General features: G+C 49.7%; 7 protein-coding genes across 11 annotated transcripts; 3 read left to right on the top strand and 4 right to left on the bottom strand.

Moving 5' to 3' along the window:
- Nucleotides 1-73: 73 nt before the first annotated feature.
- On the top strand, nucleotides 74-8,010 carry LOC6547952 (histone acetyltransferase KAT6A). 3 transcript variants are annotated; one of them, XM_001976518.3, is made up of 5 exons: nucleotides 74-351; nucleotides 856-1,724; nucleotides 1,784-1,867; nucleotides 1,929-6,672; nucleotides 6,740-8,010. In XM_001976518.3, the coding sequence occupies exons 2-5, from the start codon at nucleotides 862-864 to the stop codon at nucleotides 7,913-7,915; spliced, it is 6,867 nt and encodes a 2,288-aa protein (XP_001976554.1). In that variant the 5' UTR covers nucleotides 74-351; nucleotides 856-861; the 3' UTR covers nucleotides 7,916-8,010. The 3 variants fall into 3 exon arrangements, with proteins under 3 accessions (XP_001976554.1, XP_026837035.1, XP_026837034.1); XM_026981234.1 differs by having other exon boundaries at nucleotides 74-728; XM_026981233.1 differs by having other exon boundaries at nucleotides 74-747.
- Nucleotides 8,011-8,063: 53 nt separating this feature from the next.
- Nucleotides 8,064-15,475, bottom strand: LOC6547953 (helicase ARIP4). Of its 2 annotated transcripts, XM_026981235.1 has the most exons (8): nucleotides 15,127-15,475; nucleotides 11,829-14,384; nucleotides 11,162-11,769; nucleotides 10,908-11,106; nucleotides 10,153-10,846; nucleotides 9,976-10,087; nucleotides 9,686-9,919; nucleotides 8,064-9,636 (listed from the first exon to the last, which is right to left on the bottom strand). In XM_026981235.1, the coding sequence occupies exons 1-8, from the start codon at nucleotides 15,132-15,134 to the stop codon at nucleotides 8,894-8,896; spliced, it is 5,154 nt and encodes a 1,717-aa protein (XP_026837036.1). In that variant the 5' UTR covers nucleotides 15,135-15,475; the 3' UTR covers nucleotides 8,064-8,893. The 2 variants fall into 2 exon arrangements, 1 of the variants encoding a protein (XP_026837036.1); XR_003407948.1 differs by lacking the exons at nucleotides 8,064-9,636; nucleotides 9,686-9,919; nucleotides 9,976-10,087; ... (1 more) ...; nucleotides 10,908-11,106; nucleotides 11,162-11,769 and having other exon boundaries at nucleotides 14,320-14,384; nucleotides 14,872-15,475.
- A 186-nt stretch (nucleotides 15,476-15,661) lies between these two features.
- Nucleotides 15,662-17,400, top strand: LOC6547964 (beta-1,4-glucuronyltransferase 1). The gene is made up of 4 exons (XM_001976521.2): nucleotides 15,662-15,843; nucleotides 15,902-16,887; nucleotides 16,949-17,102; nucleotides 17,159-17,400. Exons 2-4 carry the CDS (start codon nucleotides 16,097-16,099, stop codon nucleotides 17,381-17,383), a joined length of 1,170 nt encoding a protein of 389 aa, XP_001976557.1. The 5' UTR covers nucleotides 15,662-15,843; nucleotides 15,902-16,096; the 3' UTR covers nucleotides 17,384-17,400.
- Nucleotides 17,401-17,845: 445 nt separating this feature from the next.
- Nucleotides 17,846-24,517, top strand: LOC6547965. 2 transcript variants are annotated; one of them, XM_026981309.1, is made up of 7 exons: nucleotides 17,846-18,037; nucleotides 20,773-20,796; nucleotides 21,092-21,454; nucleotides 21,944-22,053; nucleotides 22,159-22,738; nucleotides 22,800-23,101; nucleotides 23,165-24,517. In XM_026981309.1, the coding sequence occupies exons 3-7, from the start codon at nucleotides 21,205-21,207 to the stop codon at nucleotides 23,255-23,257; spliced, it is 1,335 nt and encodes a 444-aa protein (XP_026837110.1). In that variant the 5' UTR covers nucleotides 17,846-18,037; nucleotides 20,773-20,796; nucleotides 21,092-21,204; the 3' UTR covers nucleotides 23,258-24,517. The 2 variants fall into 2 exon arrangements, with proteins under 2 accessions (XP_026837110.1, XP_026837109.1); XM_026981308.1 differs by having other exon boundaries at nucleotides 17,846-18,052.
- LOC6547966 lies at nucleotides 24,413-25,675 on the bottom strand. The gene is made up of 5 exons (XM_026981310.1): nucleotides 25,657-25,675; nucleotides 24,995-25,582; nucleotides 24,843-24,941; nucleotides 24,625-24,784; nucleotides 24,413-24,552 (listed from the first exon to the last, which is right to left on the bottom strand). Exons 2-5 carry the CDS (start codon nucleotides 25,531-25,533, stop codon nucleotides 24,529-24,531), a joined length of 822 nt encoding a protein of 273 aa, XP_026837111.1. The 5' UTR covers nucleotides 25,534-25,582; nucleotides 25,657-25,675; the 3' UTR covers nucleotides 24,413-24,528.
- On the bottom strand, nucleotides 25,672-26,713 carry LOC26526082 (venom allergen 5). Its single transcript, XM_015157249.2, has 4 exons — nucleotides 26,164-26,713; nucleotides 26,009-26,113; nucleotides 25,775-25,934; nucleotides 25,672-25,722 (listed from the first exon to the last, which is right to left on the bottom strand). Exons 1-4 carry the CDS (start codon nucleotides 26,697-26,699, stop codon nucleotides 25,714-25,716), a joined length of 810 nt encoding a protein of 269 aa, XP_015012735.1. The 5' UTR covers nucleotides 26,700-26,713; the 3' UTR covers nucleotides 25,672-25,713.
- A 113-nt stretch (nucleotides 26,714-26,826) lies between these two features.
- LOC26526716 (venom allergen 3) lies at nucleotides 26,827-27,960 on the bottom strand. The gene is made up of 4 exons (XM_015157356.2): nucleotides 27,314-27,960; nucleotides 27,144-27,248; nucleotides 26,924-27,083; nucleotides 26,827-26,874 (listed from the first exon to the last, which is right to left on the bottom strand). Exons 1-4 carry the CDS (start codon nucleotides 27,889-27,891, stop codon nucleotides 26,851-26,853), a joined length of 867 nt encoding a protein of 288 aa, XP_015012842.2. The 5' UTR covers nucleotides 27,892-27,960; the 3' UTR covers nucleotides 26,827-26,850.
- Nucleotide 27,961: the final 1 nt, after the last annotated feature.

Below are 27,961 nucleotides of genomic sequence, written 5' to 3'. Positions count from 1 at the left end.
TATAAGAAATGATCAACACTGCATAAGATTTAATGTTTTTTTAAGTAAATACATTAAATTTAAGTACATTCATATAACGGGCCCCATTCCTGTTCCATTCCATCGTTCCAGATACGTCGTCGCGGCATTTAGCCGCGTTTTTGTTGTGGCGCAGTGCACATAGGCCCTCAATAAAGCCTTCTAATACTCAGTAGCGATCAAACTTCATTGCAAAATTAATATTTGTTATTGTTTGCGAGACACTAAATGCCTTCAGATGAGTTCGTCGCCAAACGAGTAACGCGAAGCTGAGTTATATGCGCACATCGGATTAAAATTGCGCTTACTTTCACCGCACTCGAAATAATAAACGTATGTACATACGAGCGTACTGACTCGCATATGTATCTGGATATGTGTGTATGCAGCAGATAGTTTTTGTAAAGTGGATACGTACATAAAATGGGATAGTTGTGCGGGAACTGCTCGGAATACTCGATTTGCGCGAATTACGGCCGCAAAGTGTTTACAAATATTTGTGGCGTTTCGAGTTTCAAATTAAAGTACTTCATAGGCCGGGGGCTATCCATTTCAGAAGTTCATATAGCCCATTGGTTATTCCTCAACTTCATATAATCCAATCGAATTATAAGCACGTATGTTTCGACAATAGAATAAAGATACGCACACGTTCTTAAAAGTTGGTTCCATGAGATGCATCCTACATCGAGCAGCGAAAGTACCCTAATGTGTGTATCCTGAAATACGGTACCTATTGAATACCACTATAGGTGTAAATATCTTAAATGAGAACAGATTGAGAGAGGCCGAGTTATTAACGGTGCATCTATTAATCTAATGTATTATGCCTTTCAGTAAGCCATGATGAGGGAATCAGCGCACGATATTAATATGGACACCTGGAAGCAGTGGATACTTGAGGCTATATCGAAGATCAGGTCCCAGAAGCAGAGGCCCTCCGTGCAGAGGATTTGCCAGGCAATCGGCACACATCACAAGTTCCACGAGGATATTGTGGCCGAGAAGCTGGAAAAAGCTGTCGAGTCGGGAGCCGTCATCAAGGTCTACAACAAGGGTCTGCACTCCTACAAGGCTCCAATGGCAAAGCGACGCGTCAAGGTGGACAAGAACACCAATCTGTACAAGCTGGTGGCCAAGGCGGTTCACGACCTGGGAGAATGCGAGGGGTCCACCATCAAGAGCATTGAGAACTATATTCAGAAGTTCAACTGCATCGATTTGTCGCCCAATGTGGACTTTAAGGCCGTCATTAAGGCATCCATCAAGAAGGCCGTGGATGCCGGCTTTCTCATCCAGGAGGGAAAGCTATACAAGAAGGGCAAATCCTTGACAACCCCACGGAAATGCGCACCCGTCTCGGATGTGGTCATAAAGGGCGAGGAGTCCTGCACCCACTGCTCGGGAAATTCGCAGAAGAACCTCAACGGAATCCCAGAGCCCTTAAGCTCCTGCAAGCAGTGTGGGATCTCTTTACACACCACCTGCGCCAATATCGCCGGCAGGTGCAAGTCGCAATCCTACGTGCTGCTCTACATGCTCGTCACCAAGGGCACGATCTGGGATTGCCAGAACTGCGCGGACTGCGCCGTCTGCAAAATGCGAAACCGGGGCCCCTGCCTGCTGCAGTGCTTCGTGTGTAAGGACCACTTTCACTTAACTTGCCTGGATACTATTCCAGACAAGAAGCCCAAGCACCCATACAGGTGAGTCAGTGCCGAATTGTGAGCTCTACAGGATTTTACCACTTTCATATCCCATTCAGGTGTAAAACGTGCTCCAAGCACGGCTTAGATACTCCTAAGTTGGTTAAAAAGGACAATTCAAGAATAAAAATGGAAACTGAGAGGTACTCCTAAATACATTTAAACTTAACTATTTATATTAAAAAGGAATAACTATTATTTTAGAATGGCCCCCTCGGATAAATATGCCTCCAATAAGCGCCAGTCCATCAAAAGAGATGGCAACATGGAGAGTCCTTCGACCTCGAAACTTTGCGTATACAACGATGGCAATGGCCAGAGAAGAAAAATGCCCGCCAGCATAAGCTCTAGGAAACTGAACCACAGTGAGGACCAGTTCGAGTTTCCCAGCAAGCAAAAGAGGTCGCAAATATTACAAGGAGGCTACTTGGCTAGCCAGGAAACACGTAAGCGAACCTTTTCGGATCTGTCCTCCACGAGTTCGTCCAGCGAGAGTGAAGACGAAGACGACGAGGACGACGACAGGAACAGAAATGGCGATGACAATGATCAAGACGAGAGCACGTCCTCGGATTCGTGCACTTCATCCAGCTCAGACTCGGATTCGAGCGAGAGTTCCAGCGACAGTTCCGAATGCGACGACGAAAATGACGAGGAGGACTACGACACAGATCGCAGCACGCTGAAGGGAAAAATCTTTGAGAATGACAAGAGCTGCGCTAAACTTAATACCGGCGATGGCTTAGGCTCCCCGCAAAACAATGAATTGGGCAGTGAGAATTGGGGATTTGCTGCCGTTGCAAAAAACCCCATCGATATATTTGTGAAATCAAAAAACAATAGTAGCGTCAAAGGAATTGGTTACTCCAAGCCGGCAGGAAGCACGTTTGCCACGTCCCCCGCAGCAAATAGAATGCAAAAGAGCACTCCAGTAGCCTCGTCTACTCCCGAAAAGAACTCTACACCAATTGGCGGCATGACCATCAAGCGTCAGAATGCAAATGGGCAGAAGAAAAAGATTGTTCCCTTGAAGAGCATGCCCCTCGAAGCGGGCAAGTCGTACGAAAAGTGCGAGGACGACATTCCGTATCTAACAGAGGAGACTGTTATGAAAGTTCAAATGCTGGAGGAGATTGAGCGATGCAGAGAAACCCACAGCGAAGCTGATGGGAAGAGGGAAAATAACAACGATGAGGATGTGCCTGGGGAAACTACAAAGCGGACCAATCCCTTTGAGAACCAGCCACTTCCGCCTGGAGTCACCGCCACGGACGTGGAATTGTATCAAGAGGTTCTCCACAAGGCCGTCGTTCAAATGTCCAACAATCATATAGAAAAGACGAACGATGTAAGCCTGAAATCGGGACTAAACACCCAGAGTCCCAAGTCGATACAAATTGGAAAGTGGGACATTGAAACCTGGTACTCCAGCCCCTTTCCGCAAGAGTACGCCAGGCTACTGAAGCTCTTCTTGTGCGAGTTCTGCCTCAAGTACACAAAGAGTCGTTCTGTGCTGGACAGACATCAGAACAAATGCATTTGGAAGCAGCCTCCAGGCACTGAAATATTCAGACAGGGAAACATATCGGTGTTCGAGGTCGATGGCAATGTCAACAAGATATATTGCCAGAACTTGTGCCTGCTGGCCAAGTTTTTTCTCGACCACAAAACACTTTACTACGATGTGGAACCTTTTCTGTTCTATATTCTTACGAAGAATGATCAAAGCGGGTGCCATTTGGTTGGCTACTTCTCAAAGGAAAAGCACTGCACCCAAAAATACAATGTGTCCTGCATCCTGACGATGCCGCAGTACCAGAGGCAAGGCTACGGTCGGTTTCTGATCGACTTCAGTTACCTGTTGAGCCGTGAGGAGGGACAGTTGGGCACTCCGGAGAAGCCTCTCTCGGATCTGGGTCGACTTTCCTACTTTTCCTACTGGAAATCTGTCGTGCTGGAGTACTTGTACAAGCATCGCAACTACACAAAGATCACCTTCAAGGACATAGCCATTAAGACGGGTCTGGCTATTTCCGACATCGCCCTGGCCTTTGAGTTGTTGAACTTCATCAAGCTAAGGAAGAACGATGGCGACATAAGGTATCAGATTAATGTGAAAATTGACTGGAAAAAGGTTGTGGCCCACCATAACAAAATGGCGAGCAGTAAGACTCGAATAATTATTGAACCCGATTGCTTGAGGTGGAGTCCGCTGCTGTCGGTGTCCAAATTACCCAACATAATCAAGCCCATTTCCAATCGGGAATATTTGAACAACCAAATAGAGAAAAAGTCCGATTTGAAGGAAAGTAATGAAGACAAAATCAGCGTAAAGCAGGGTATTGCCACCACTTCGAAGTTGAGTCAGGAATCTCTCGAGTTGCCTGCGAAGAACCGGGGACCCAGCTCTGAAAAGTTACTGGACGAAAGGGAAAACCATCGAAAACGTGCATACCCGGAGGAATTCTTAAAGTCGGCGTCTAATGAGGCAAAGAAACCCAAGTTGACTGCACCTCAGCTGACCCTTGAGGATCAGTCCTTTGGCGAGCTCTCCGACTCATCGGACTGCAAATCTTCTAAAGAACTTTCGGAACAGCTGACCAAAAGAGCGCAAAGGTTGGCCAAACGCAACGACGTGATACCCCACACCAACAAAAGGAAGCATTTCGACCGGCCCCTTGGGAGCAATGCCACCTCAACCGACCAGAATCCGCCAGCTCAAAATCAAACGGAATCTTCAGGAACCGAAAGTGGCCCGAAATTAGAAGAAACTGCTGCCAAGGAGACCTGCAAGAGTGTTGTGGAAAAGGAGCATGTCGACAAACCAGTCAACATTGTGCCCAAACTGCGGGGAAAGCAGTCCAATGGTAAGCGCTCCGAGGAGCCCCAGTTCAATGAAAATCCAGTCGCAGTCGCGTCGATGAGTCCAGCCAAGGAAATAACTAGAGAGTTGGTTAAAGTGGCAAAAGCGGAGAGTCCTGATAAAAACCAGGAGTCGGCAAAGCACGATGCTGAACCCAACAGCGTCAGCGATCAAGTGCTCGATGCAGTGGCCAAGAAAACCAAAAAGACGTTGTTCTCTGATGTAACATCTTACAACACTGAGGATGTGAAATATAATTCGGAGGACAAGCCAGTGGCAATCGCACCTGAGCCAAAAGAAAGTCCCAAGGAGGCTAGCATAAAGGAGACCAAACCGCTTGAAGTTCCAGAGCAAAAGCCCAAGGCAAAGAGTCCAGAGAAGCCGGTGGCGCCCGATGTGATCGCTGCGGAGACTGTATTGCAGCACGTACATGCTCCTGTGCATACGGAAAAGATCGCCAACTCCACGGAAGAGAGTAAACTGGAGTTGGATGTGAACTACTTGAAGCTTTCGCCGGACTCTGCACTCAATCCACCACTGGCCTCAGTGCAGAAACCAGCGCCCGAGCCTCCAGTGGCAAGTGGTCAGAAGGAAATAGCCAAGGAAACCCTGCCCACTCCGCCAAGCGAGGTTTCACAGAAGCCACCAGAAATAGAGAGGGTCAAGAAAACCGAAACCCCTGTATCTATTCCGCCACCACACCGTACTGATGTTTCCTCTCACGTGGAGCAACCAGCACAGCAACCAGTTAAGGCTGCGCCAGAAAAAGTGGAGCCGCCCATGGCCAAGGAAGCAGTTGACATCAAAGATAAGGCGCTTAAAAAACCTGTGCCGGATGTGCCTGTCGTAAAGCCAGAGGCTACTAGTTGCGAAAAGAAGATCGAACCCAGCAAGACGAAGGTGGTACACGAAAAGGAATGTATCAAAAGCGATCAACAACTAGTGCAGGTCAAGGAGGAGGAAAAGTTGAATGCAAGGGCGCCCTCGGCACCCATTCCCATTCGGGACAAGGTCCAACTAAAGGGCAACGAGCACGCCCAGTTACAGAACTCCATTCCCTCTCAGTTCCCACTCAATCAGATGCCCAACTATCACACCTCGCAGTACTGGCAGTGGGAATACTATGGCTACAATCTCTCGCACCTGGACGCATCGCAGAAGGGACAGAAGCAGTTCCACAAGGACCTGGCCACGACAATGGCGTACACGCACAACTTTACGCAAAACCTCTATCAGTCCGCCAATCTGGCCATGCACGCCCATCACCAGATGCACCAGACCAAGGAGAAGCACAAGGTGGAGCGCAAGAACAGTGGCAAGAAGGAGGAGCAGCCTAAGGTTGTGTCCAATGTCAATGTGGTGAGCACGGCTCGCGAGGATGCCCATGTACAGCATTGCAACGAGTACGCGGCGAACAATCAGGCCTTGTACAATCAGAAATGCGCAACTCAGCAGAAGCAGGCGCAGCAAATGAAGTCTCTGGCCAATGTCCAGAACCCAGTGCCCCGGCAGAGCAACTCCAACGCGACGGAGTCCACGGTTCTGATGTCCAATCCAGGGATTTCCCAGGCGGGATCTGTGCCGGCCAAGCAGAAAGTCGAACACGGCGTCAACTCGACATCGGTCATTTCGCGCGAGGGAAAGCTCAACAAGATTGGGCATTCCAACATTCACGCCACCGCCCAGCATGCTAATCTTCAAGTGGGCGGCGGCCAGTCGGACGTCAATCCGAACATGGTTTACAACACGGAGACCTCGACGAATTCAGCCATGCAGCACTACGATTGCGGCATCAGTGCCCAGATAAACATAGACTCGCCGGCCAACATTGGCACCGCCATCGCGCACGGTCCTCAGGAGATCTCAGCCACGTCCAATGTGCACATGCATCAGCCGCACAGGCAGTTCTCCGACTGCTCCATGCAGAACCAGCCGGTTACCACGCCCATGCACATGTCCATCCAGAACTCCCACATGCAGCAGCAGAACAACTTGAATTTGAATCTGGCCCCAGAAGGCTCGTCAAATATTAACCTCTTAAGTAATCCACAGCACCAGCACCAGAGCAGGAAACTGAATGCCCAGGTAATGCATCCCTCTTGGTTTTTGGTATTTCTATATATATTTCATTTCTGTATACTTCCATCTACAGGCGGACATTGCAGTTAGTTCACCAACACCTTCGCACAGAGCCACCACGCCCAAGCAAATCCGCAGCGGAAATACCCAGCAACGCGACGCTAAGAACGCGGCGCCACCCACAACCACAACAAATACTCATCATCAGATTCCCCAGGGCGGAGCCGCGGCAAATATTTCCAAGTCGCATCACGACTCTCTGCACAACCTGCAGTTCTCGCAGCACGGACACCAACAGAACATGCAGCCCATCGACTACGTGCCCATCCCGCAAATCAGTCAGAACTTCTCGGCGAATCCTTCGAATTATGACATTGTGGGCATCCAGCAGCGGATGTCACTAAACGGTTCCGTGCACTCGCTGGCCAACACGCACCAGCGCATCGAGCAGCCATCATCAGCGTGTGCCGTCAATAACTTTTACTTGCAAAACAACATGCCGGCAACCGAGAACGCGCCGCGAGTGCCGGTCTCCAGTTCTCTAGGCGGTCCGCCGACGGCGGGTAACAATGATCAGCGGCAGGCAGGTCAGGACTCGATAACCACGGCAAATAGTGCTGGCGCAACAGCTTCGCTAACCGGAAATCTGTGTAGCCTGTCCAAGCTGCAGCAGCTGACCAATTGTCTGGAGAGCCAGCCGTGTAACACGTCACCGGGGGCCCAGGTGAATCTGGCCCCCTCTCCGCACCATCCTATTCCGCCTAACTCGATGACCCCGCCGCCGCACATGCTGATGCAGAACAGGAACATCTCCACGCCGCCCAACATGCTGCAAACGCAGGTAACGCCGCTGCAGTACAAGTACTATCCGGGCAACATGAACATCCCGCCCATCACTTCGGCGCAAAATACGAGTCGGAACACCCGCAACACCCCCTCCGCCCCGGTGCAGCACACCTCGGCGCCCATGGGCAGCGGTAACAACAGGACCGCCAACGTCCACATCAGTCCGAATTTGATGGCTCCCTACGGAGCGATCAACAGCTACCGGATGTCGCCGCAGCAGTCCCCGCCCACTGGAAACTATAGCTCCGGTAGCGAGTACCCCAACTCGCAGATTCCGATGCAGATGATGAATATGCAATCTCAGTACCAGGATGCCTGCGTGCTGCAGCGAGGCACGCCATCCAACCCGATGTATTCCGCGTATTCCGCCTACTTACCACTCAACGGTTCTATTCGCAGATAATAGATGCGCACATTTTATATGTTACTTTATTAAGTATGCTTGTACATAAATGTGTGCTGTAAATAAATATATATAACGTCAATTTAACAATCCAATCCGCCGGCTGTTTCCCTACCATCCCCACTTTGAAAATGATTCAGCGTCGTGAGCGTGTCTGTTGTTTAATACTTTTCTTTATTGCTTAGATCTAACATTGTTTAATCAAAGCTTGTTTATTATATCGAATCTGCTATTATCTAGACTAATGTCAATGTGTTTTTAGTGTCCTTCTGGGCATGGTCGCCCTTAACAAAAAGAGACCAATCTTCGAATGTTATTCCGTATGAGTTTTTCTATTCGTGGGTTTTATGTTAAATACAATTGGGTAGAACGATTGCTTAGACAGTATGTTACGAGCTATGAATATTTGTTTAGATTTTGTTTGTTTTTCAGAATGAAAACTAAACTTAGCGTAATTATGCGTTTAAAAGGAATTCACTATGATACGATAATAAATAAATAGGAGTAAAATAATGGTAAGGAATAAAGGCCGAGCTCTGTTTGTCCAGTCAAGGTGGCACCCAAACTACATGTTAAAAAAACGAGCTCACAAGCAATTCTGATTTGCAAGCCGAAGGAAATCGAAGTTATTAAGTATAGGAAGCATTTAGTGGTTTATTGATCACTTATATGATCTTATTAATTGTCTAATATAATTAAGTTTACTTCTTGGGCGATTCTAACTCGGAAAACACGGAATAAATATCATCGCCCACACAAATAACGCTCTTTAAATACATTCTAAAATGTAAGAAATAATTTGAAAACTGACTTCGACCAATCATCTATACAGTACGGTACAAACATCGTTAAAAATCAAATGTAAGTCAAAGCAATAAAATTATCAATAACTAATATTCTGAGTATATTTGAGCTCGTTATGGCGGCTTCGCCCTGAACTGGACACGGAGATATTGGACCATAGTCTATTTACACTCGCTATTGCGACGACCATTCGTTGATGGGGTAAGTACTACCGATGTACGATGGCTGTCGAATAGACTCGCTTGACGCTGGTGAGTTTACAACCGAACTCCAATGCTGCCGGGGGAAAACATTCGAGTTCACGTAAGACGACGGAGCGCCGATGTAAGACGCCGGTGGATGCAGGTTGGAATGATACGGGGCGAAGTTCAGATTGCCGTAGGAGGTGTAGTTATTGATGTGGTAGCTGGAAGCGGGTGGTGCGGACTTGTGCTTATTGTCGTAGTAGTCGTAGTACTGGGGAGGATATGTGTGCTGAAAGGGTTTAGGCTGGAAGTACGAGCTATCCGCTGGCGGCGGTGCCTCGCTGTTCGGAGCTCCTGGATGCGGTGGGAGCGGGGCATTGGGCTGAATACTATTGGCGTTGCTGTAACTTTCGCCGGCACCCGACACGTGGTTCTGATGCTTGTATGCCGGCGGAGGTGGCTGCTGCGCCGGTTGCTGCTGCGGTGTCTGCTGCTGCGGCTGTTGATGCGACTGCTGCTGCGACGACTGTGGATAGTTTAAGTCCGAAGGCATCTGATGCTGATTGGATGGGGTGGCTAGAGTAGTATTTGGTTGTGTCTGCGGCTTAAAATGCACATTCTCCGTGGATTTCCTATCCTTTGTAGGCATTTCCGGACGGCTAGTTGTCGCTGAAGTGGATTCCTTGCTTTTCACCACACGAGGCTCGTCATCAGCCGTCAGATCTTTCACATCTGAAAGAAGATATTAACCTTTAACCAATTGCAAATTAAAAATTCGTACCCTCTTCTGGAGATTGGGGCTTCGCGGCATCGGTGTCACCATCGTCAGTTATGTCAATCACATCGTCCTTATTTGTCTTTTCTGGTTCAGTTTTGGCCGTGGTCCTAATAGCTATGATCTTCCCGCTGTCCAACTGCATGTAAATTCCCTTCGCCGACTTCAGAACCATGACTCTCTGACCAGCCTTTAGAATTATATTGGCCTTATCGGCCGAATTTGTGGGAATGACAACATCTGAAATATATGCGTATTAAATATCTGGAGTTCATTGACAATCAACAGCGGTTTACCAAGAGGCAAGGTCATTTCCTGGGCAGTCATCCCCTGTCTTTGCCAAACGTCAGCCGGAATCCATCGAGTGGATCGGCCTCCAGTTGAGGACGATGTATTGGTTTTTATTTGCTATGGGTTAGTAAAACATTAACGAATGCCCTTTGCAATACTGTATCTATGCGTAAATTACTTACTTGGTTCATTGGTTTGGTTATCACCGTTCCATCGTTGTTCACGATCTTGTAGTGCATCTTCGCGGGTGCATAGGTGAATCTCTGGTTGACGGCAGCTTTCTTTTCCAGCTCGTAGCTTCGATGAGCTTGTCTTTTTTCAGCTTGCGACAGCTTTCTGTCCTTCTGGTCGACCAACAAACTCTCGTGCAAGAATGGTTCCTTTGTAACGCATTGCCTATGCATGTCGAGAATAGTGTTTATTATAGCGTCGACATGAACAGCATGTTCCTGGCCATCGTTCTTTTCGTTCTTGATTGGCGAGTGAGAGGCACCGTTTGGTGATTTAGGCTCATTTTGATCGTCTAGTGGCTTTGTGGGTCCATTACTTGATTTGTTCGACTCAGCTGGCGACATATGTGGTTCTACTTCAATCTTAATTTTAGCATTTCCTGGCTTGCTCCCATCCTCGGACGGTGAGCCTGGCTTACTCAAATCGCCTGCAGATTTGGTTACCTCCTCGACCGTGTCTTCATCAGAGTCATAATCGTGGCACAGATTTGTGATATCCTTCATGGAAAGATGTGCCTCAGGATTACATTCATCGACGATTCTGTCGGACATTCCTTGCTTCTTTATCTGCCGATCGTAGATCTTCTTCTCCAGACACCTGTCCATTACGATTCTGTACACAAAGCACGGCTTTGTCTGACCATATCTGGAAAGCAGTGTAAGTTAATTAAACATCGTAGGGATATAATAAGCCATTAATCTCCTACCTATAAATCCTATATACAGCTTGTGTATCGTGACAGGGGTTCCAACTAGCATCGAATATGATAACGCGATTCGCTCCGGTGAGGTTTATTCCCAACGAGCCGGCTCTTGTTGATATTAAAAAAAGCTTAACATTACTATTTGCATTAAATTCATTGACTAGCCTTTCCCTTTCCTGCGAGGAAGTAGAACCATCCAAACCTGAAACATGAGCAAACGGTTAGAGCGACTCCATTAGGCAGATGTGCATACTTACGAAAATAAGAGCTGTTTTTAGTCCATAGTTGATTGCTACCAGGAACATAGCTGGATTTCAGATAGACTTCGAGTAAGTTTAAGGTTAATAGGCTTTGGCTAAACAACAGAATACGATCTCCCAACTGCAGGCTCTCCTTCAAGATGCAGAAGAATATCTCCATTTTGGGCGAATTCGATATTAGGCCAGACACATAGTTCTTCATCAAATCCACAGCCCACGAACACGAAAACTCATCGTTTCGCTGCTTGCTCTTGAGTAACTTTTTAAACGGCTCGGCAGCAGCCACGCCACCAACGTTTTTACTGCCAGCGGCGTTCCATTCACTTGGTTTGCTGGCATTGCACCCATTATCTAGTTGATTGTTGGAACACGGTGCTTGTATCGTCGTTTCGACGGTCTTTATTTCGTTTGTGTCCAGATCCACGATTTCGGAAGACCCCGTAATACTTTCAAAGTTGCTCGACATGTTCGTGTCCGTTTGCTTAATAACTTCCACGCATCCCGGCTTGGGTAGAATGCTGGAATCCATCCAGTAGTTGTTCTTGCTCTCACTACCGAAGGATCCATAATTAAGTGGCTCCGGTTTTTCGTCGTAGAAGCTGGGACTGCAACAAAATTGCATATAAATAGTCTGAATATATTGAATGTGTTATCTTAACCATACCTCTTATTTAAATATTTAGCATTCAAATCCGATGACGCGGGGATGTTGAATAAAGTTTGATTCTCGGCTTTGGAAAACGTTTCGATACTATTGACCGGATCCCCGGATCCATTGATTTTCTTCTCGAGAGGCGATGCCAAACTCACGGAAGAATCTGCACTTGGCTCCACGATGGGCGTGGCAGCGCCCTTGGATACCTCCTCGTCGATTTCTAAATCTAAATCAGTCTCACATTTTTTCAGAAAATTGTACAGAACATCTGGATGGTTCCAGATCTTGCAGCAAACGGCAAAGGCCTTAAGCGGGTTTGGAAAAGCTTTTGTGCGCACCACATCCGTCATGAAGGTGTCGTAGAGCTTGCGCTGAAAGGCGGTCATTTTGGCCAGGATGACGTACTCGTACTTCTGAGGCAGCGTCAGCTGCAGCACAGTGTGCGATCGCCGCTGAACGAATCCCAACAGCAGGGAGTGCAGCACGTGCGCCCTGTAGCGCATGAGCTTGATGTCATCCGGCGTAGAGTCCACGCACTGGCCATTCTGGATGGGCCGCTCGAACATGTTGCAGAACTCCGTGCGAGTGCCCAGGTAGTTGGGCCGCACAAAGTCCACCATGCACCAGTACTCGAGCAGGTTGTTTTGCAAGGGGTAGCCGGTGAGCACAATACGACGCCGCGTCCTGATCTGCTTCAGGGCCAGCGAGATGCCGGCGTGGGAGTTCTTGATACGGTGCCCCTCATCGCAGATTACCAAGTCAGGTCCTGGCTTCACCAAGGCCTCGTACACCAGATTCATGAGATCACTGCTGGAGTCCATGCCGTCGGGCCGAATGACGCTGCCCTTTCGCTTGCGCGTCTTAACTAGCTTGAGGGCCAGCAATCGGAACAGCTCGTAGCCGATGAGAAGCACACCTCCTTCGTGCACCCAGTTGAGGATCACCTTCGCCCGAGCCGTCAGCGTCTTCTGCTGGTCGTTCAGCACGAAGATGTCGAAGCTGCGGGCCCGAACATTGCTGTCCGCCGAGTAGCGCGGAATCCACATGTTGAACTCGCTTAGCCAATTCTGCAGCGTGTTGATGGGCATCACACACAGCACCGTTTTTGCCGAGGTATGTCTCAGGAAAATATCACAGAAGGAAACAACCTGCAACGTCTTGCCCAAGCCCATGGAGTGGGCCAGAATGCAGCCGAAACCGCTCGATTTGTTGTACCTCCGTGTGGATTCGATGATGTTGTCGTACAGAAAGCGGACGCCGCCGATCTGGTGCGGCTTTATCACCTTCGCTATCTGCGGGGCCAGGTACAGGGTCTCCTCGCCCTCCGGATGCGCCATGTTGACCACCACTTGTCCGTTCTCGTCGGGAACATTGTATATATCTTTGACATGCATCCCGCTGTTGGTGGCGTCGTCCGACTCGTTTAAGTCCTCGTCATCTTCCTCCTCCTCCTCCTCGGAGAGGAGAATGCAGTCGTCGTCGGAGCTGTCGTCTATTGTGACCACCTCGCTGGGCTGCTGCACGCTGGCCTCCTTGTGCAGTACATCCTCAATGCTGCCGCCACTCAGGCTGCTGCTATTCGACTCGTCAAACGTGTCCGAGGCGATCTCCTCCTCCGGAAAGTCGACGGGCGGGTGATGTTCAACGGGGTTGGCCACCGCACAGCTCTCAATGCCCTCGCTTTCGTCCAGCTGCAGAATGCGAAATATCTGCTTGTGCACCACCTGCTTCTGGATCTCGCGCATTGACTTCTGTTGACCAGCAACGCGAGCCAAGCGTTCCGATTCCTCCCGCTGAGCCGCCAGCGTGGTTGTGTCCAGATTGTTTTCGTTCATCACGTCGCGGATGTTTTTCCGCAGGTGACTGTTCTTCTTCTCCTCGGCGGCCGCCAGACTGAGCTTCTTGTTTGCCGCCTGATCCTCTGCCGCCGAGTTTTTGCGCTTGTGGCCGTAAGGTACTGTGTTCTTGGCAGCCTCGGCCAGGGGATTTATGACCCGGTCAGGATCGACGGGCTGGCTAATCTCGGGGCAGTATTCTGGCATCTTAACAGGAACTTCCATTGCTCCTTCCAAGGGTGTGGCTATGGGTACGGGTACGGGAATGGGAATAGGAGGCTGTATCTGTGGCTGTTGCTGCGGCTGCAGCTGCGGCTGTTGCTGCGGATGCTGCTGCGGCTGATGATGCGGATGTGGTTGCGGCTGCTGTTGCGGATGTTGCTGCTGTTGCGGCTGTTGCTGCGACTGTTGCGGCTGATGATGCGGATGCTGGTGCGGCTGCTGGTGTGGCTGCTGTTGTGGCTGCTGTTGCGGATGTTGCTGATGCTGCGGATGTTGCTGCGACTGTTGCGGATGCTGGTGCGGCTGCTGTTGCGGATGTTGCTGCGGCTGCTGCTGTGGCTGCAACTGTGGCTCTGTGGGGGCATTGTGGAAGTACCGCCTGGGATCCTCCGGAAACATCATGGAGGGATGGAATTCATTAACATTGGGCCAACCCTCCGGCTTTTGTAGTCTTTGGTTAACATCGTAATTTGGGCTTGACTCTTCCATGCTAGCGTCTGGATTATCCCTGTGGAAGCAAGAGAGATTAACTATTACAACTACATTTTAGAGTTTCCTAGTTCCCACACCAGAGTGGCGGATGAGCAATGAAAACCCGACTTATCCCATCGCTAACAGAGGTCACGAAACCCATTAACAAATCTTTGGGGACAGGGGCGTTGTAATGATCGGGATCTGGTACTTCATGGTATACACTTCGCAGGAAGGCCTATATATGTATCGGAAGCAATCAACTCACTGGGCAGACTCCTATTTACTTGGCATGGATAAACACTTCCAGAAGCACTTTTGCACGCTTACATACATACAGGTGTAATACCTGTCCGACCTTTGATGGATAGTGCAAAGTAATACTTACAAGTGCCCAAAAATATATATCAACCTGAGTGGCAACTGGACGATCGTGGTGCCGCATTTACAGCCTGGAGATGAACTTTTGACCACTATTTGCCTTTTGCAGTCCCCACATGCATGCACATTACATACTCACATACCAAGTACATACTGAAATCGTAACCGGGCCGGATTTTGGTCTCTTAATGGGCCATTAGTGGCCTATTAGAGGCCTTCTGCACAGAGCCCCTTTCGACGATCAGGACAACTCAAGGACAAGTCTAAGGAAATCGGTTTGGGGGAGTTATCATTATAAATACTAATTCAATTATATATGCACATTACGGGGGGGAATGTTTCCTGAATTACAAGCAGAATTTTTCGTTTTTAGTTCGGGCACCAGCAATCTTACGTACATTTTCATGCAGCCGGCGAAAGGAGTTTTTAGATAAAAGAATTAACAACGCAGGTTCTTAATTATTGTTATTTTATACATATGGATGTTTTTTTATATGCACGATTGGAAGGTTCTCTTAATTGGTGTACGTTCTTGGGATTCTCGGCTTATCGCGTGCGCCACTTTGATTGCGAGGACCAGGTCCTTCCGATTGTTATTATATTAATTTAAAATGTTATTCTCGATTTATTTTCTCGCTGTTTTCAACATGTACGTTTGTATATAATGTATACATTACTCTACATAGATATGAACAAAGTTTTGCCCAGCTGAACGGTCAGACTGCACGATGAATGGCCGATTTGTGGGGCTCTCTGCACGACCCATCGCCGATAGTTATCGAAACGAAGAGGAACTGTTGAATTTAAAGAGTGCATCTATTACTATAAAACGTTGATTGGACTTGTTCAAAAAACAACTATCATGCTGAGTTCGCTTTTCAATAGTGTTTCCCTTCTATAAGAATCGAACATTTTAAGAGGAGAGGAACATATCGATATCCCATACAGAATGGGCTGGAATGAACCAGTTACTTTGCTGCCGAATAACGGTCAGTTATTATTGTTAAGGCGAATGCGGTCACACTGCAAGGACATTTCGAAGTATATATTTTATGTGTTATTAAGGTTGTGTTTTCCTGATAAATAACTGCATTGTGATACTCGCTTGAATGATGGTAACTATACGGTCGCAGTTAAATGATATAGTATTGAAACTTTCATCCCTTCTGCCAGTGCCACATATCAAACTGGACTTCGCTGAAAATAGTGCTGGCCTTCCTCTCGGTGAACATCTTTTGGCTCCTGAAGGTGTATCCTCCGGCAGGAGATGCTCCGCAGAGTTGTCCGCCCACTCCTCAAAGTCCCGAACCGGTAGAGTGTCCCTAGCATTCGGATATCGCCTATGCGCTGCTCCAGCCGCTCAACAACATGGACGGCTTCGTGGTTCCAAACAACTCGGCATCTCTGGCCTTTGATAACATCGACTTGAGCTACGGCCGCTGGGACAACCAGCAGCTGTATAGGATCAAGGACTTTGCTCTGTTGGGCGAACAGTACGCGGACCTCGCGGATGGCAGTTTGGTGTGCCTGGCCACCCAGACTTCAGTGGAGCGCCTCAACTCGCTTCCCCAGGTGGCTGCCAATTGGCAGGGCAAGATGTCCGTGGCCCTTTTTGCAGCTGGTCCCGAGGAGTTTGTAGTCCTGCAATACTTTGTTACCTACATGCGCCTGTGCTTCGCCAACATACGCGAGAATGCCACCTTTCACTTACTCACGCCGAGGGACTTCGACAAGCTGCCCCGCATGGCCGCCCTTCCACCTAACATGAAGGGCAAATTCGACTGCCAGTACCCGGATAGGACACTCAAGGCCCTGCTCAAGTTCCGCTCCCTGAAGACCCTGCAGTGGCGGCAGAGGAACACCTATCCCCAGAATCACATGAGGAACCTGGCGCGCAAGGGGTGCCAGACGAAGTACGTCTTTCTCACCGACATCGACATTGTTCCCAGCACAAACAGTGTGCCCCAGCTGAACCACTTCTTCAGGACAGCCAATTGCTCCAAGAGCTGTGCCTACGTAATACCCACATTTGAAATAGACGTTAGGGCTACGTTTCCCCGCTCTAAGAATGCGTTAGTGCGCCTGATCAGGAAGGGACTAGCTAGACCTTTTCACGAAAAAGTCTTTATCTACAACCAATATGCAACTAATTTCTCCAAGTACGTTTATCCAATTAGTGTTATGAAATCAGTCGTGGTAATTATTGTACTTGTACTTCAGGTGGCTCTCCCCCAACTCAAATGAGACGGAAGTATCTGTCAGCCATATCGTAACGAACTTTGAATTCCTCTATGAACCATTCTACATAGCTGTAGACAACGCACCAGCGCACGACGAAAGATTTCTGGGCTACGGGTTCACCAGGAACTCCCAGGTGAGTTCAGTTTGAACGCAGAAACCGCGCATTCCTCACTGACTTCCAACTTGCAGGTATATGAGATGCACATAGCTGGCTACCAGTTCTACGTCCTTTCCCCAGTTTTTACCGGTCATTGGGGATTGCAAAGAAAGCAGGCCAGACCTGCTTGGCGGGAGCAACAGAATAATGCGAATCGCCGGAAGTTCGATGTTTTCAAAAGTGAGATATTCGTGCGGTACAAAAACGACCCACGCCTGCTGTTAAAAGCCAAAAAGAATCAAATCCTAGTGAAATAAATGCAATAACTAATATTATTGCGTTGTTCGTCTTATGCTCTTCCGCTGTTCTTATTGATCCGTTTGTATATTACGGAGAAGCAAGGATACACTCTGAACTAGATGGGCACAAGGATCTACACGGATCTAAGAGATCTACGAGATCTACGAGACTTCAGATGAAGAACAAAAGCCAATGGACTTGTGTGACTGTAAAGTATTAAAAATAAGGGAACACATTCCCTTCCCTAGAAGTGGTTTCAGGGATTGCAGGAATCTGGGATTTTTTGGGAGTGTTGTGAGTGCGGGAGGACTGTCATCTGCGGGCTTTCACGCGAATTTCGCGCCCAAAGCAGAGGGCGCGAGGATAGTCCGTGTGAAGGAGAAGAGTAGAGGCCGAATGCCGGAAGAAGCAGAGCGCCGGCGCAGGACTTTTGCAAGCTGCGTGCCCCCCAAAAAGCTCCCGTCGCCTTCGCAGGACAATAAAAGCTCGCTCCCTCGGCCAGCTTTCCGCAGTCTGTGGCAATCAGAGGGCCCAGTGGATTATTTATTGTGAGTGCTGAGAAAAAAAGCGAATTCATCGCAACGCGCAATGAGGCAAGGTGATTCCCGTCCGAGCAGCAAAGAAGTCGGGAATAGCCAGAAGAACTTGAATAATCCTCATCCGATCCGGCTGTAAGTCCGCCGCAGGTGAGTCCTTCATCCTTCGCCGTTCGGCGCTCCAAGGCTGCCAAGTCGGGTCGTCCGTGTTTTCGATTTTTCGTAACGGGCAGGACACAAAGGCAAAATGCGAATAAAGGGGAAAAACAACCAATGACTGACCCACCCATCCATCCATCCATCCATCCGTCTATCCAACCATCCATCCATCTATCCATCCAACGACTTGGAGCCCCCGGCTGTTTGCCCAATTAGGTATCAGTTTTCCAGCGACAGACGCATTATCCTGCGACGCCTGCAATATCTGTCCTAATGGCGATGATGCCATGGCCCAGGCGTTCCATCATCGCCACCACCTCGATATCGATATCGGGCGCGAAGGACACCCTTATCAGGCCCCAGGGCGCATTTGTTTACCTGGGCGCCCTTCGATGTCCACTAATTGCGCTCCGAGTGTCAGCGGCGGGCTTGGACAGGTACAAGTTCGGGAGCAGCCAATTAATATCCAATTTGTGTAATTGTGCCGCACCCGCATTCCATTCGAGTGCCAGTGGCGGCATGGTAGTGCCCCAAAATCATCCACAAAGCACTTCGATGAGCACTTGGGCGTAAAAAACGCAGCTAAAATATTCATTTCTCGCCGATAATGGCAAAGACTTTCCGACTGATTTTATGACCAACAATTCGACTTTAATGCGAGGAAAAACGTCGTCTCGATTGAAGTGGAAAGCGACTTTGAAAACAGTTTTCGAAGTTCCATTTCAAAGCAAAAAGGATGCGCTGTATATTATCATGGAAAAAATTTTAACCAACCAGATAGACACAATTTCTAGGAGTTCTTTTATTTTATTTTTTTTTTTTTTGGAAACGAGTAGACGTATAACAGACCATTTCTTAAATTTATTTGGTTTGCACATATAATGTTTATTTCTGTAAGGACTTCAAGCACTTGCAACATAACATGTCTTCGCTCAGTGTATGTTATGCTGATGGCCACAAAGTGGAAAGCGTTTTAATCAGGGTGAGCTGCTCGCGGGAAGCGAGGAGGGGGAAGGAGAACTTGGCGAAAAAGGACATTTAAATATCGTGACCATTATCCAGAAAGTGGCGGGAGGCTAAGCCCGGGATGAGAAGTGACCTTGCTGTCGTCAATTGCACAGTAAACAGGCTGCACTTGCTAGTTAGCTTCTGGTTCTGACTTGGATTCCACATCTGGTCCTGGCAGCAGGATGGAGCAAGGGGAGTGCAACTGGGTCAGGCCACTATTTATACACGGCATTGGCCGAATCCGCCTGGGCAACCTCAGTTCCACGGCCAAGTCAAGCCGAAGCCCAGTCAAGTCAACTTTTTAATGTCCCTGTTTACGACAGGAGCAGGGAAAAACAATTTACTGCAGGATGACACCACCACGTAACCAACTGCCCGGGCCGTAAAACTAGGAACCCAATCCCCCTCCGCTCCGCTCCACTCCGCGCCGCCTGTCTCCTGCGAAATTAATGAGAATGTCAAATGCGCTTTGCCATTGCTCAAAGTCAAAAGTGAAAAGTGAAAAGTTTCGATTAAAGATTAAGCTGGCTGCCATATCATAGCGACTCCCTGACCCGCGCCTCATGAAGAATTCATAGTCCACTTCCCGGAATGCATATGCATCCCAGCAGCGAGTGGTCGCCACCCAGCGCCAACTGTTGCTCCGATGGCCGCCAATCCTAGGCAGCTTGAGGCTTTCCCATAATGAATAGCTCATAGCTCTTTGCAATGTATTACCTCTAAAGTACCCAGGAAAGGTACAGATTTTGGGATGAAACTTCCGAGCTCAAGGAGCAGCTACGCAGATACATCGAATCTGCATCCCCGCCGCTGAAATCAAAGCCTCCCAAGCGAGGATAATTCGCACACAAACTGCTTGGCTTGTGGGTGGCTGTCAGGGAGCGGGAGCTGAGCACATGACTCACGGCCTGGCAGGAGATTCAGATTCCTCGCAATTGTGTGGCCTTCGCGTGGGTGAGTGGGGATGCGCCTGCACCCAATCAGCAGTTCCATATGATTTAGCTCGCCGAGTCAACAGCGGCAATTGGCAGTTTATTGTCGGCAAATATGCCAAGTCGAATGTTTGTCGAATTATGTGGGGCCAATCCCGCCCTGCTCGGCGGATGGGTTATCAATCAGCAGCTGAGGGGCATCGCCATGCAAATAGGCGAAGCACGGCTGGCTTAATTGGGATGCAGACACCCACATGGGGAACAGGCGCAGGCAGAGGAAGAGGCACTGGCACATCCTCAAGGACGCCTCCATGCGCGACTTAATGAGCTTCCTCGGCGCAATAAGCATAATAATAGTTCGCCAGCAGCCGAGACAGACTTTGTGCATCTCGCATCCTTTGGATGGGCATGCGAAAGTGGGTTTCGGTGCAATCTGCATAATAATGACAAAGGGGCGGAGGTGGGCGTGGCCGGCGGGTGGTTACCTGGATTTCCAACCACTTGTCGTGCCCTAATGAAACCACAAACAGCTCAGCTGTGTGGGTGTGGCCGAAGACGATGGCGATCTCCTTGTGGAGCAGATGGAGCAGATGGATATGGAAATTGGGAACAGGGTTATTTGGGAAATGGAAAGCGGTTCTCTTTAAACTATTACTTATTTGGTACCATTTGATTGAACTATGATATCCTGTGTTCCTTCTGCGAAATATTATGCTGCATAATTTTAGACACCTTGACCATAACGTTTATCCAATCCTCTTTCAATTACAGGTCACACTGCTTTTGAACACCCAGGTAATTTAGGCAGTAAGCTGCTTGTTGACTAAGAATAATCAAGATAATTGCATGCCACTAATCAAAAATCGAGAAGAGCTGAAAACGGAGACTTAGTTCCGCTAATCCGGTGGAAAATCTGTGTTTATTACTCTTTTTATTCGTACTCAAGTCACCATTTCTGAAATAGAAGCGTATTGTAAAGCTGTTTCTGTCCACCTCTCCCTCCCTCTCCCTCTCGTTACCTCTCTCACTCGCTCTTCTTGTGTAATTTCCGTAATCCTTGTAACTCTTCCGTACTCTTGGTGTTGTCAAGTCTGCCGCAGCACCCATGCCCGTTCGAATAGAAAAGGTATCGCAGTAGAAAGGTAACCACAAGCCAGCGGCAGCAGGAGGAGCGAGGAGCGAGCAGCAGGTGGACCCGACCCCATGGCGCCATTCAAGCTCAAGTTCCGGATGGGCAGCTCGCGCAGCACCTCGCAGGAGCACGACCCCGATCCGCAGGTGAACGAGGCGCTCCTGGGCGCCCAGAGCCAGCAGCAGAACCCGCAGCCGCTCCAGGAGGCGGTGGAGGCCAGCAGCAGCTCTAGCCTCGACCTCGCGGACTCCAGCAGTCTCGGCCAGCTGAGCAGCGAGCGCAAGCTGCTCCTGCCGCCCACCAGCAGCACCATGCGATTGGGTAAGGACGACACAGTAGCATCCTGCACACAAAGAAATCCAGAGTGGGTATCCCGAACAAAGCAAACCTCTCATAAGTAGCAGCATACCACATTGGAGCTAAAATTAGGCTTTGGGATAGCTAATCGAATCGTGGACACGAACAAGGAATCACTTTAAGATCCTGGAATGGGACACCTTATCAGAATACATTTAAATACGTATACTTAAGCTTACAAATTGCATAAGAACTGAGACTTTTATTATGATGTTCGTAGTTCGGCAGCCTTCGTACCTCTTTTTTTTTTCTGTGTAGTACATCGCATGCCAAAGCACATATGTATATGAGTGGGTAAAATGGTAGTTACAGATCCTACATTTCTCCACGCACGATATTTCCACTACTGTTGCACCTCCTTCTGCTTGGAAAAGTTAAAGTCAAGCTAAATGGGCCTTTCCCCTTTGGTGTGCCACTGTTTTTCTGAAACCCGTTTCGCCACGCCCATTGCAGGATACCTTAACCAGAACCGCACTCCGTGCATCAACGAGTCGTTGGCGGATACGGATGCGGACACAGTGCCCACCACCCCACCGCCTTCCTACGAGCATGTTCTAGAGGAGGTAAGTCCGAGTCTGGACCAGATCGATCCAGATATATATAGAATCAGAGCTTATTAGGAGCCAGGAAGCGCGGTATTCAACTTTGGCTGTTTCCATCTCATCCAGAACACTCGGTTGTCCCAGCACCAGCGACAGTTGTCCCTGGACAGCGCCACTCCGAACCAGAACAGCCGGCGCAGCTCGGCGAACAGCTCGCGGCACAGTGCCGCCCAGCTGAGTGCCGCCTTGGAGCAGCTGGCCGGGAATGGAGGCGCCGGGGAGTTCTGCAACGACCCGGACTGCAGACAGAACCTGAACAACAACGCAGCCACTAGTCACGGCAACCACATCCAGAGCACGAACAACAACAACGACGGGGAGCAGATCTTCGAGGGCGTCACGGAACTGGAGCTGCGGAGCGACAACGAGGAGCAGCTGAGCATCAACGAGTTCCTGCTGGAGACGGAGATGGCGGCCTCACCGTCCCGCCGTCTGGAGGATCGGTACGCAGGCGGAGCAGGAGCGGACGAGGATCAGGGCGGCCAGTGCCAGGACGATCAGTGCGTGCAGTGCAGCGAGGAGCGGGCCAGCGGAGAGGACAGGGATGCGGCCAGCACCAGCAGTCAGGCGGCGGCATCCTCCGGCGGTGGCCACAACTTTTACGATCCGCTCCTGAATCGGGGCAGCTACGCAAACTACAGTGAAGGTGGGATCTATTCTTCAGCAGCATACCCATTAGATATCCTAACATGTTGGTATAATATTAGGTGGCACTGCTAGTTCGGGTCCTGGTTCGGCCAACGGCCAGATGTGCCAGGAGGCCTGCTGCAGCGGATCTGCATCCGGATCGACTGCATCCAGGAGCGGCCGGAGTGGCAGGCGGCAGACCCAGCAGGTTCAGCAGCCCAACTGCCACACCAGCCTGCTCACGCCGGAGATGATGAGCAACAAGACGAGCAAGGAGATCTACAAGGACCTGGCCAAGCAGTGGGGCATCACCTGCAAGATGTCCGAGAGCTGCCGGTGCATGGACTGTCAGAGTCACTACTTCGACTGCGACTACGATGATGTGAGTTGCCATGTCTTATCCGTAATCTCGAATCCCCACGATCTTGAATCTCGAATATTCCAGAACGAGCACCAGAAGACGGACGGAGGATTGGGCGCTGGCACGCCCATGTTTATCAGTGAGGTGATGCACGGCTCTGGGTGCAACATTTTGTAGGGGACGACATCCGGACGCGGATTCCCAAGGATTTGCTGAACAACTACAATTATTTATCCGTATTGTACATGTTACGAGGGAGACGTCTTTTCACGTACTTAGCACTGAGTGTTTGCACATTATTTTAAGGTAATGCTGCACTGATACTGATATATGTTACATAGCGGGGAGCGGGGAGTATCACGTATGGAACGCCAATTGGCCAGCCGCTTTAGGGCTCTAAAAGTGGGAAAGTGGGGGACACTACCAGCGAACCGGCGGTAGGAGTATATTTTTGGTGTTAGCCGTAGGACTTAGGGGAATCGAAAATGGCATCGGCTTGGACAATGAGCAGCACTACGAAGTTAATTGTTAGGTCATGTTACCCACCTTGCAGACGAACATCTAAATATCCTTGAGTGTGTTCTTTGGCCGCTTTTCCGGCGAACTTAGAAATTCGAATCTTATATGTATATCCTAATTGCCCAGCCCTTGAGCTTGTCAGCCCGCCTTCTTCATAAGTATTCCCTAGCTGCTTTGTCCCTCGTATTTATATGTATTTTTCTAAGTGTAGAGTGGAGGAGCAGAGGGCCTGAGCTTGAGGATTAGGATCAGCGGCATTCCAGTGCCCTTCGCATGCGGACACGCTCCAATCAGAACTCTGGTGTTGGAGCAGTCGAGAGTTCCCGAAAACCCGGAAAGACCCGCGTAGATGACACCAATAGTCAATGTTATCCACATCAGCGAACCCTAGAATAAGGTAGTCGGCACTTTTGTGCCCGTCTTAGGCCCAATCGGTGGCTAAAAGGAAACGCGTAACCAAGTTAACTCCATCGAATAGGCCATACGAACCTACTTACTCGAACAAACGAATATGCAACTTAGTCTGAAGGTCAATTGGTCCTCATTTAGAGTCGTTGAATGTTCAATATTCGCTTATCGTGTACGCTAACGACATTTTCCGAAGATGAAGCTGGTTTCACTCGACAAATCCAAATCCCCTCGGTGAGACACAAACGACAGTGAGGCAAAACCGACTAAGTCTGTTAGCTGTTAGATGGAAGTAGCAAATTACAAGTAAACCGCGTAGGACATGGAAACCAAGTACGTTTTCCAAGTAGCTGTGTAAGAAGAGAGCCCGAACTCGCATCAGCATAGAAACAAATTCGAAACGGATCGTGGGAAATGTAAGGATTGTATTTCGGGTTCTGGGAGGTTTTCTAAGTCGGACTCCTGTGCTTGAAAAACATATATAAATGTACGAATATACTAAACACCTCACCACCGGACTTTCACTCGACCCGGTCGCCGTGATCCTGCGGAACGGAGTCAGGATTAGGGCTAGAGGTTAGAGGGTGGTCATGCTGTGGGGTGCAGCCTCAACTCACGTGCTGGAAAATCTCGCCGCTGTTCTTGCAGAGATTCGCGTACTTATCGGAGCTAACGACGCCCCAGTCGTCGCAGGACGAGGTGGGATCCCCGGCCTTGTACACATACGAGCCGGCCAAGTTGCTGAAGTCCAAGTAGCAGCTCACGAAGTGGCAGAACCTGAGGAGCAGCGGGCTTGGGGAAAGCCTATTCGCTAGCAGGACACCACTGTACTCACTTGAAGAATGGATGGCAGTTGGAGCCCACGGCAAGACCACATCCCACCCGTGACACGCGGTCGCTGATGAGGTTGGTGAAGTAAGCCACATGGAAGTCCCTGCAGCAGCGAAGGATCACCACAGGTGCGGGGTAACCAAATTTCTAGCTCACCTGACAGGGTCGAAGGCCTGGAGGAGAGCGTCTGGATCCGAGACATGCTGGTACTCGCGGAACATGGGGGTGAACACCATCGAAAATATCTCCTTCAGATTGAGCTTCTCCCTGCGGGTCACCAGGGCAATGACTTCGCCGACGTAGGGGAACCGCAGGGTGGACCGGCACTGCGAGCTCTTCAGGGACAACGTGGTCGCATGGTTGTGGCCCAAGTAGGCCAGCTCCTTGTCCCACACTAGCACGCGCATCCGCCTGGCCCTCGCGAACACCTTGTTGCCCTTCGTCCTCAGTTCACCGCCCGCAAAGTCGTTCCGCAGATTGTTGAGGACGTCCAGTGCTATCTTCTGCATCCTCATGTTGGTCGGAACGGAAGCATGGAACTTGGTCGAGTTCCCGTAGGCGGTGAAGTCCTCAAGATGGCACATGAAGTGTTCTTTGTTCTCCAGCACACACTTGTGCGTCTTGTTGTTGCAGTAGTTGTAGCCGGAACCCAGTGGTGGAGTCAGTATCAAAGGTATCAAAAGCCTCCAGATCATCTTTACTTCGAATTTATACAGTGTTGAATGGAAAGCAGTCAGTTATTAACTAGGTGATTGGGTAGGATCTGATTTTAAAGGAAACGAACTGCCGATCACGCACGAATGCTTTCCACTGCTTACCCAGATTACCCGGTACAAATGATATATCTATATACGAACTCGAAGTGCCCAAGGCCCTCAAAGGTCCTGTGGAGAAGTTATCTTGAGGGAGTCGAGCTGGCAAATTGCTCGTACTTACAGGGGGGAAAAGGTTACCATTGTTGCTGCACAGATTCGCGAACTCCTCGGACCTGGTTGTGCCCCAGTCGCTACAGGAAGAGACAGGCTTACCCGCCTTGTAGATATATGATCCGTCCACGTTGTCGAAGTCGAAGTAGCAGGTCAAGAAGTGGCAGAAGCTGAGGAAACAGGAGGAGGCATCAGTTACCAATCCTGCATGCCACGAATCAGCTGCCAGGGTGCAACCGCTTACTTGGAGACGGACCCTTGGCGACAGTTGGTTCCCGTGACCACTCCGCAGCCCACGCGCGATGCCCGATCGCTGATGATGATGGTGAAGTGTGCACAGATATAGTCCCTGTGGGAGCAATTAGGTAAGTTGGGGGATCCTGCGAGTCCCTGGCTCACCTGATGGGGTGGAAGCCCTCGAGCAGATCATCCGGATTCTCAATGTTGAGATGCTCGTCGAACATCATTTTGAACAACTTATGCAACACCTCGGGCAGAGTGTGCTTGTACTTGGGCACCATCATGGACAGGCACTCGCCCACCTTGGGGAACCGCAGCGTGGAGCGGCATTCGGTGTGCTTGAAGGACACGGTGGAGGCGTGGGAGCGGGCCATGTACGCCAGCTCGCTGTCCCACAGGACTTGGCGCATCCGCCTGGCCTGGGCGAAGGTCCTGTTCTCACTCTTACTGAATTCGCCGCTCGCGAACTGGTTTCGAAAAGTGTTTATGATCTTCAGAATCTGCGATTGCAGTTTCGGGGTATCCGGCACAATGGCATGGTACCGGGTGCCGCCCAGCGACGGAATCTGGTCCAGCTTGCACATGAAGTGCTGGGTCTGCTCCAGGATGCACCTGTGGGTCCTGTTGTTGCAGTAGTTATAGCCGTAGGCCGTGGGCAAAAGTAAAATCACAGCGAGCACGGCACTCAAAATCATTTTACTAGGAATTTACACAGTGTGGAAACTTGTAACTTGAATGAGTTCTGATGTAAAAGAAAAATGACCTTTGTTTGCATGAGGGTCCTTGAATATGATTAAGAACGACGAATATGATTTAAAACGAATTTTCAATGTGTTCGGAAAGCTATTAGACTTCGCGACGCTCCTCTTTCTGCAAGTAAACACTTTATAGCTAGGTAATCGAAGGAGTATCCTCTCACCAGGGGAAAGATTTCGCCCGTGTTGGCACACAGATTGGAATACTTGATGCTGGCGATGCTTTTCCAGTCGTTACAGCCACTGGCAGGCTTTCCACTCTTGTAGACATAGGCTCCCTTCACGTTCGTGTAATCTAAGTGGCAGGTCAGGAAGTGACAGAAGCTGGAGGAGAATCGGGGGAGGATCAGGGGCGAACGCCCAGTGGAAAGGCCACCGTCTCACCCGACTTGGCCGTCTTTTTCGCAGTTGGAACCCACAGCTAAGCCACAACCCACTCGAGACACTCGATCGTTGACGATGAGGGAGAAGTGTCCCACGCTGTAGTCCCTAAAACAACTAACAGTGATTCCAGTTCAGACCCCTGCCCATGCTCACCATGGGCCTATGCTCACCTTTTGGAATCGAAGCCATTGACGAAAGTCTGCGGATCCAGAACAGTCTTGTACTCGTCGAAAATCTGGCCGAAGACTATGCCCAGCAACTGCGTCAGACTGAGCTTGTGCATGACGGGAGGCGCCATGACCAGGATCTCACCCGCCAACGGGAAGCGCAGGGTAGAGCGGCACTCGGAGTGCATGAAGGACACGGTGTCGGCGTGGCTACGTGCCATGTAGGCCAGCTCACTGTCCCACTGGAGCACTCTCATCCGCTTGGCGCTCGGGAACGTCTTGTTGTCAGGGGCGCCCAGCTCCCCGCCGGCGAACATGTTCCGGAAGGTGTTTATCACGCCCAGCGTTTCCTTCCGCACTTTCGGGGTGTCCGGTATGCTGGCGTGGTACTTGGTACCGTATCCAAAGGGCGTCAGTTCCCCCAGCCCGCACATGAAGTGCTTTCTCTTGGCCAGGTCGCACAGATGGGTGCTGTTGTTGCAGTAGTTGTACCCGGCAACTATGGGCAGCAGCATCAGCATGGGCATCAGCATCGGCATGAGCATCCCGGCGAGCAGCAGGACGGAGGTCATTGGCAGCATGGAGCAGGAACTTTAATTCGGGTGAGGTGGAGTGAAGTGGAATATTCCCCCATTCAAACAAGGCTTGGAT

Source organism: Drosophila erecta, unplaced genomic scaffold (genome assembly GCF_003286155.1).
Source record: "Drosophila erecta strain 14021-0224.00,06,07 unplaced genomic scaffold, DereRS2 tig00000092-arrow-pilon, whole genome shotgun sequence".
NCBI classification, from domain to species: Eukaryota; Metazoa; Arthropoda; class Insecta; order Diptera; family Drosophilidae; genus Drosophila; species Drosophila erecta.
This window is presented reverse-complemented; position numbering and strand designations above follow the sequence as displayed.

What these genes read in the sequence shown, in the direction of transcription:
- LOC6547952 (XM_001976518.3), top strand. Translation starts at nt 862, where the DNA reads ATGATGAGGGAATCAGCGCACGATATTAATATGGACACCTGGAAGCAG. An exon ending in AAGCCCAAGCACCCATACAG is followed by an intron (nt 1,725 to 1,783) that starts GTGAGTCAGTGC and finishes TATCCCATTCAG; the next exon opens with GTGTAAAACGTGCTCCAAGC. An exon ending in ATAAAAATGGAAACTGAGAG is followed by an intron (nt 1,868 to 1,928) that starts GTACTCCTAAAT and finishes CTATTATTTTAG; the next exon opens with AATGGCCCCCTCGGATAAAT.
- LOC6547953 (XM_026981235.1), bottom strand. An exon ending in GCTAAATATTTAAATAAGAG is followed by an intron (nt 11,770 to 11,828) that starts GTATGGTTAAGA and finishes ATTTTGTTGCAG; the next exon opens with TCCCAGCTTCTACGACGAAA. An exon ending in GCCCCAATCTCCAGAAGAGG is followed by an intron (nt 9,637 to 9,685) that starts GTACGAATTTTT and finishes ATCTTCTTTCAG; the next exon opens with ATGTGAAAGATCTGACGGCT.
- LOC6547964 (XM_001976521.2), top strand. Translation starts at nt 16,097, where the DNA reads ATGGACGGCTTCGTGGTTCCAAACAACTCGGCATCTCTGGCCTTTGAT. An exon ending in TATGCAACTAATTTCTCCAA is followed by an intron (nt 16,888 to 16,948) that starts GTACGTTTATCC and finishes CTTGTACTTCAG; the next exon opens with GTGGCTCTCCCCCAACTCAA. An exon ending in GGTTCACCAGGAACTCCCAG is followed by an intron (nt 17,103 to 17,158) that starts GTGAGTTCAGTT and finishes TCCAACTTGCAG; the next exon opens with GTATATGAGATGCACATAGC.
- LOC6547965 (XM_026981309.1), top strand. Translation starts at nt 21,205, where the DNA reads ATGGCGCCATTCAAGCTCAAGTTCCGGATGGGCAGCTCGCGCAGCACC. An exon ending in ACGAGCATGTTCTAGAGGAG is followed by an intron (nt 22,054 to 22,158) that starts GTAAGTCCGAGT and finishes CATCTCATCCAG; the next exon opens with AACACTCGGTTGTCCCAGCA. An exon ending in CTACGCAAACTACAGTGAAG is followed by an intron (nt 22,739 to 22,799) that starts GTGGGATCTATT and finishes GTATAATATTAG; the next exon opens with GTGGCACTGCTAGTTCGGGT.
- LOC6547966 (XM_026981310.1), bottom strand. Translation starts at nt 25,533, where the DNA reads ATGATCTGGAGGCTTTTGATACCTTTGATACTGACTCCACCACTGGGT. An exon ending in CAGGCCTTCGACCCTGTCAG is followed by an intron (nt 24,942 to 24,994) that starts GTGAGCTAGAAA and finishes TCGCTGCTGCAG; the next exon opens with GGACTTCCATGTGGCTTACT. An exon ending in AACTGCCATCCATTCTTCAA is followed by an intron (nt 24,785 to 24,842) that starts GTGAGTACAGTG and finishes GCTGCTCCTCAG; the next exon opens with GTTCTGCCACTTCGTGAGCT.
- LOC26526082 (XM_015157249.2), bottom strand. Translation starts at nt 26,699, where the DNA reads ATGATTTTGAGTGCCGTGCTCGCTGTGATTTTACTTTTGCCCACGGCC. An exon ending in GAGGGCTTCCACCCCATCAG is followed by an intron (nt 26,114 to 26,163) that starts GTGAGCCAGGGA and finishes TTGCTCCCACAG; the next exon opens with GGACTATATCTGTGCACACT. An exon ending in CGCCAAGGGTCCGTCTCCAA is followed by an intron (nt 25,935 to 26,008) that starts GTAAGCGGTTGC and finishes CTGTTTCCTCAG; the next exon opens with CTTCTGCCACTTCTTGACCT.
- LOC26526716 (XM_015157356.2), bottom strand. Translation starts at nt 27,891, where the DNA reads ATGCTGCCAATGACCTCCGTCCTGCTGCTCGCCGGGATGCTCATGCCG. An exon ending in AATGGCTTCGATTCCAAAAG is followed by an intron (nt 27,249 to 27,313) that starts GTGAGCATAGGC and finishes TAGTTGTTTTAG; the next exon opens with GGACTACAGCGTGGGACACT. An exon ending in CGGGCGAAATCTTTCCCCTG is followed by an intron (nt 26,875 to 26,923) that starts GTGAGAGGATAC and finishes GTTTACTTGCAG; the next exon opens with AAAGAGGAGCGTCGCGAAGT.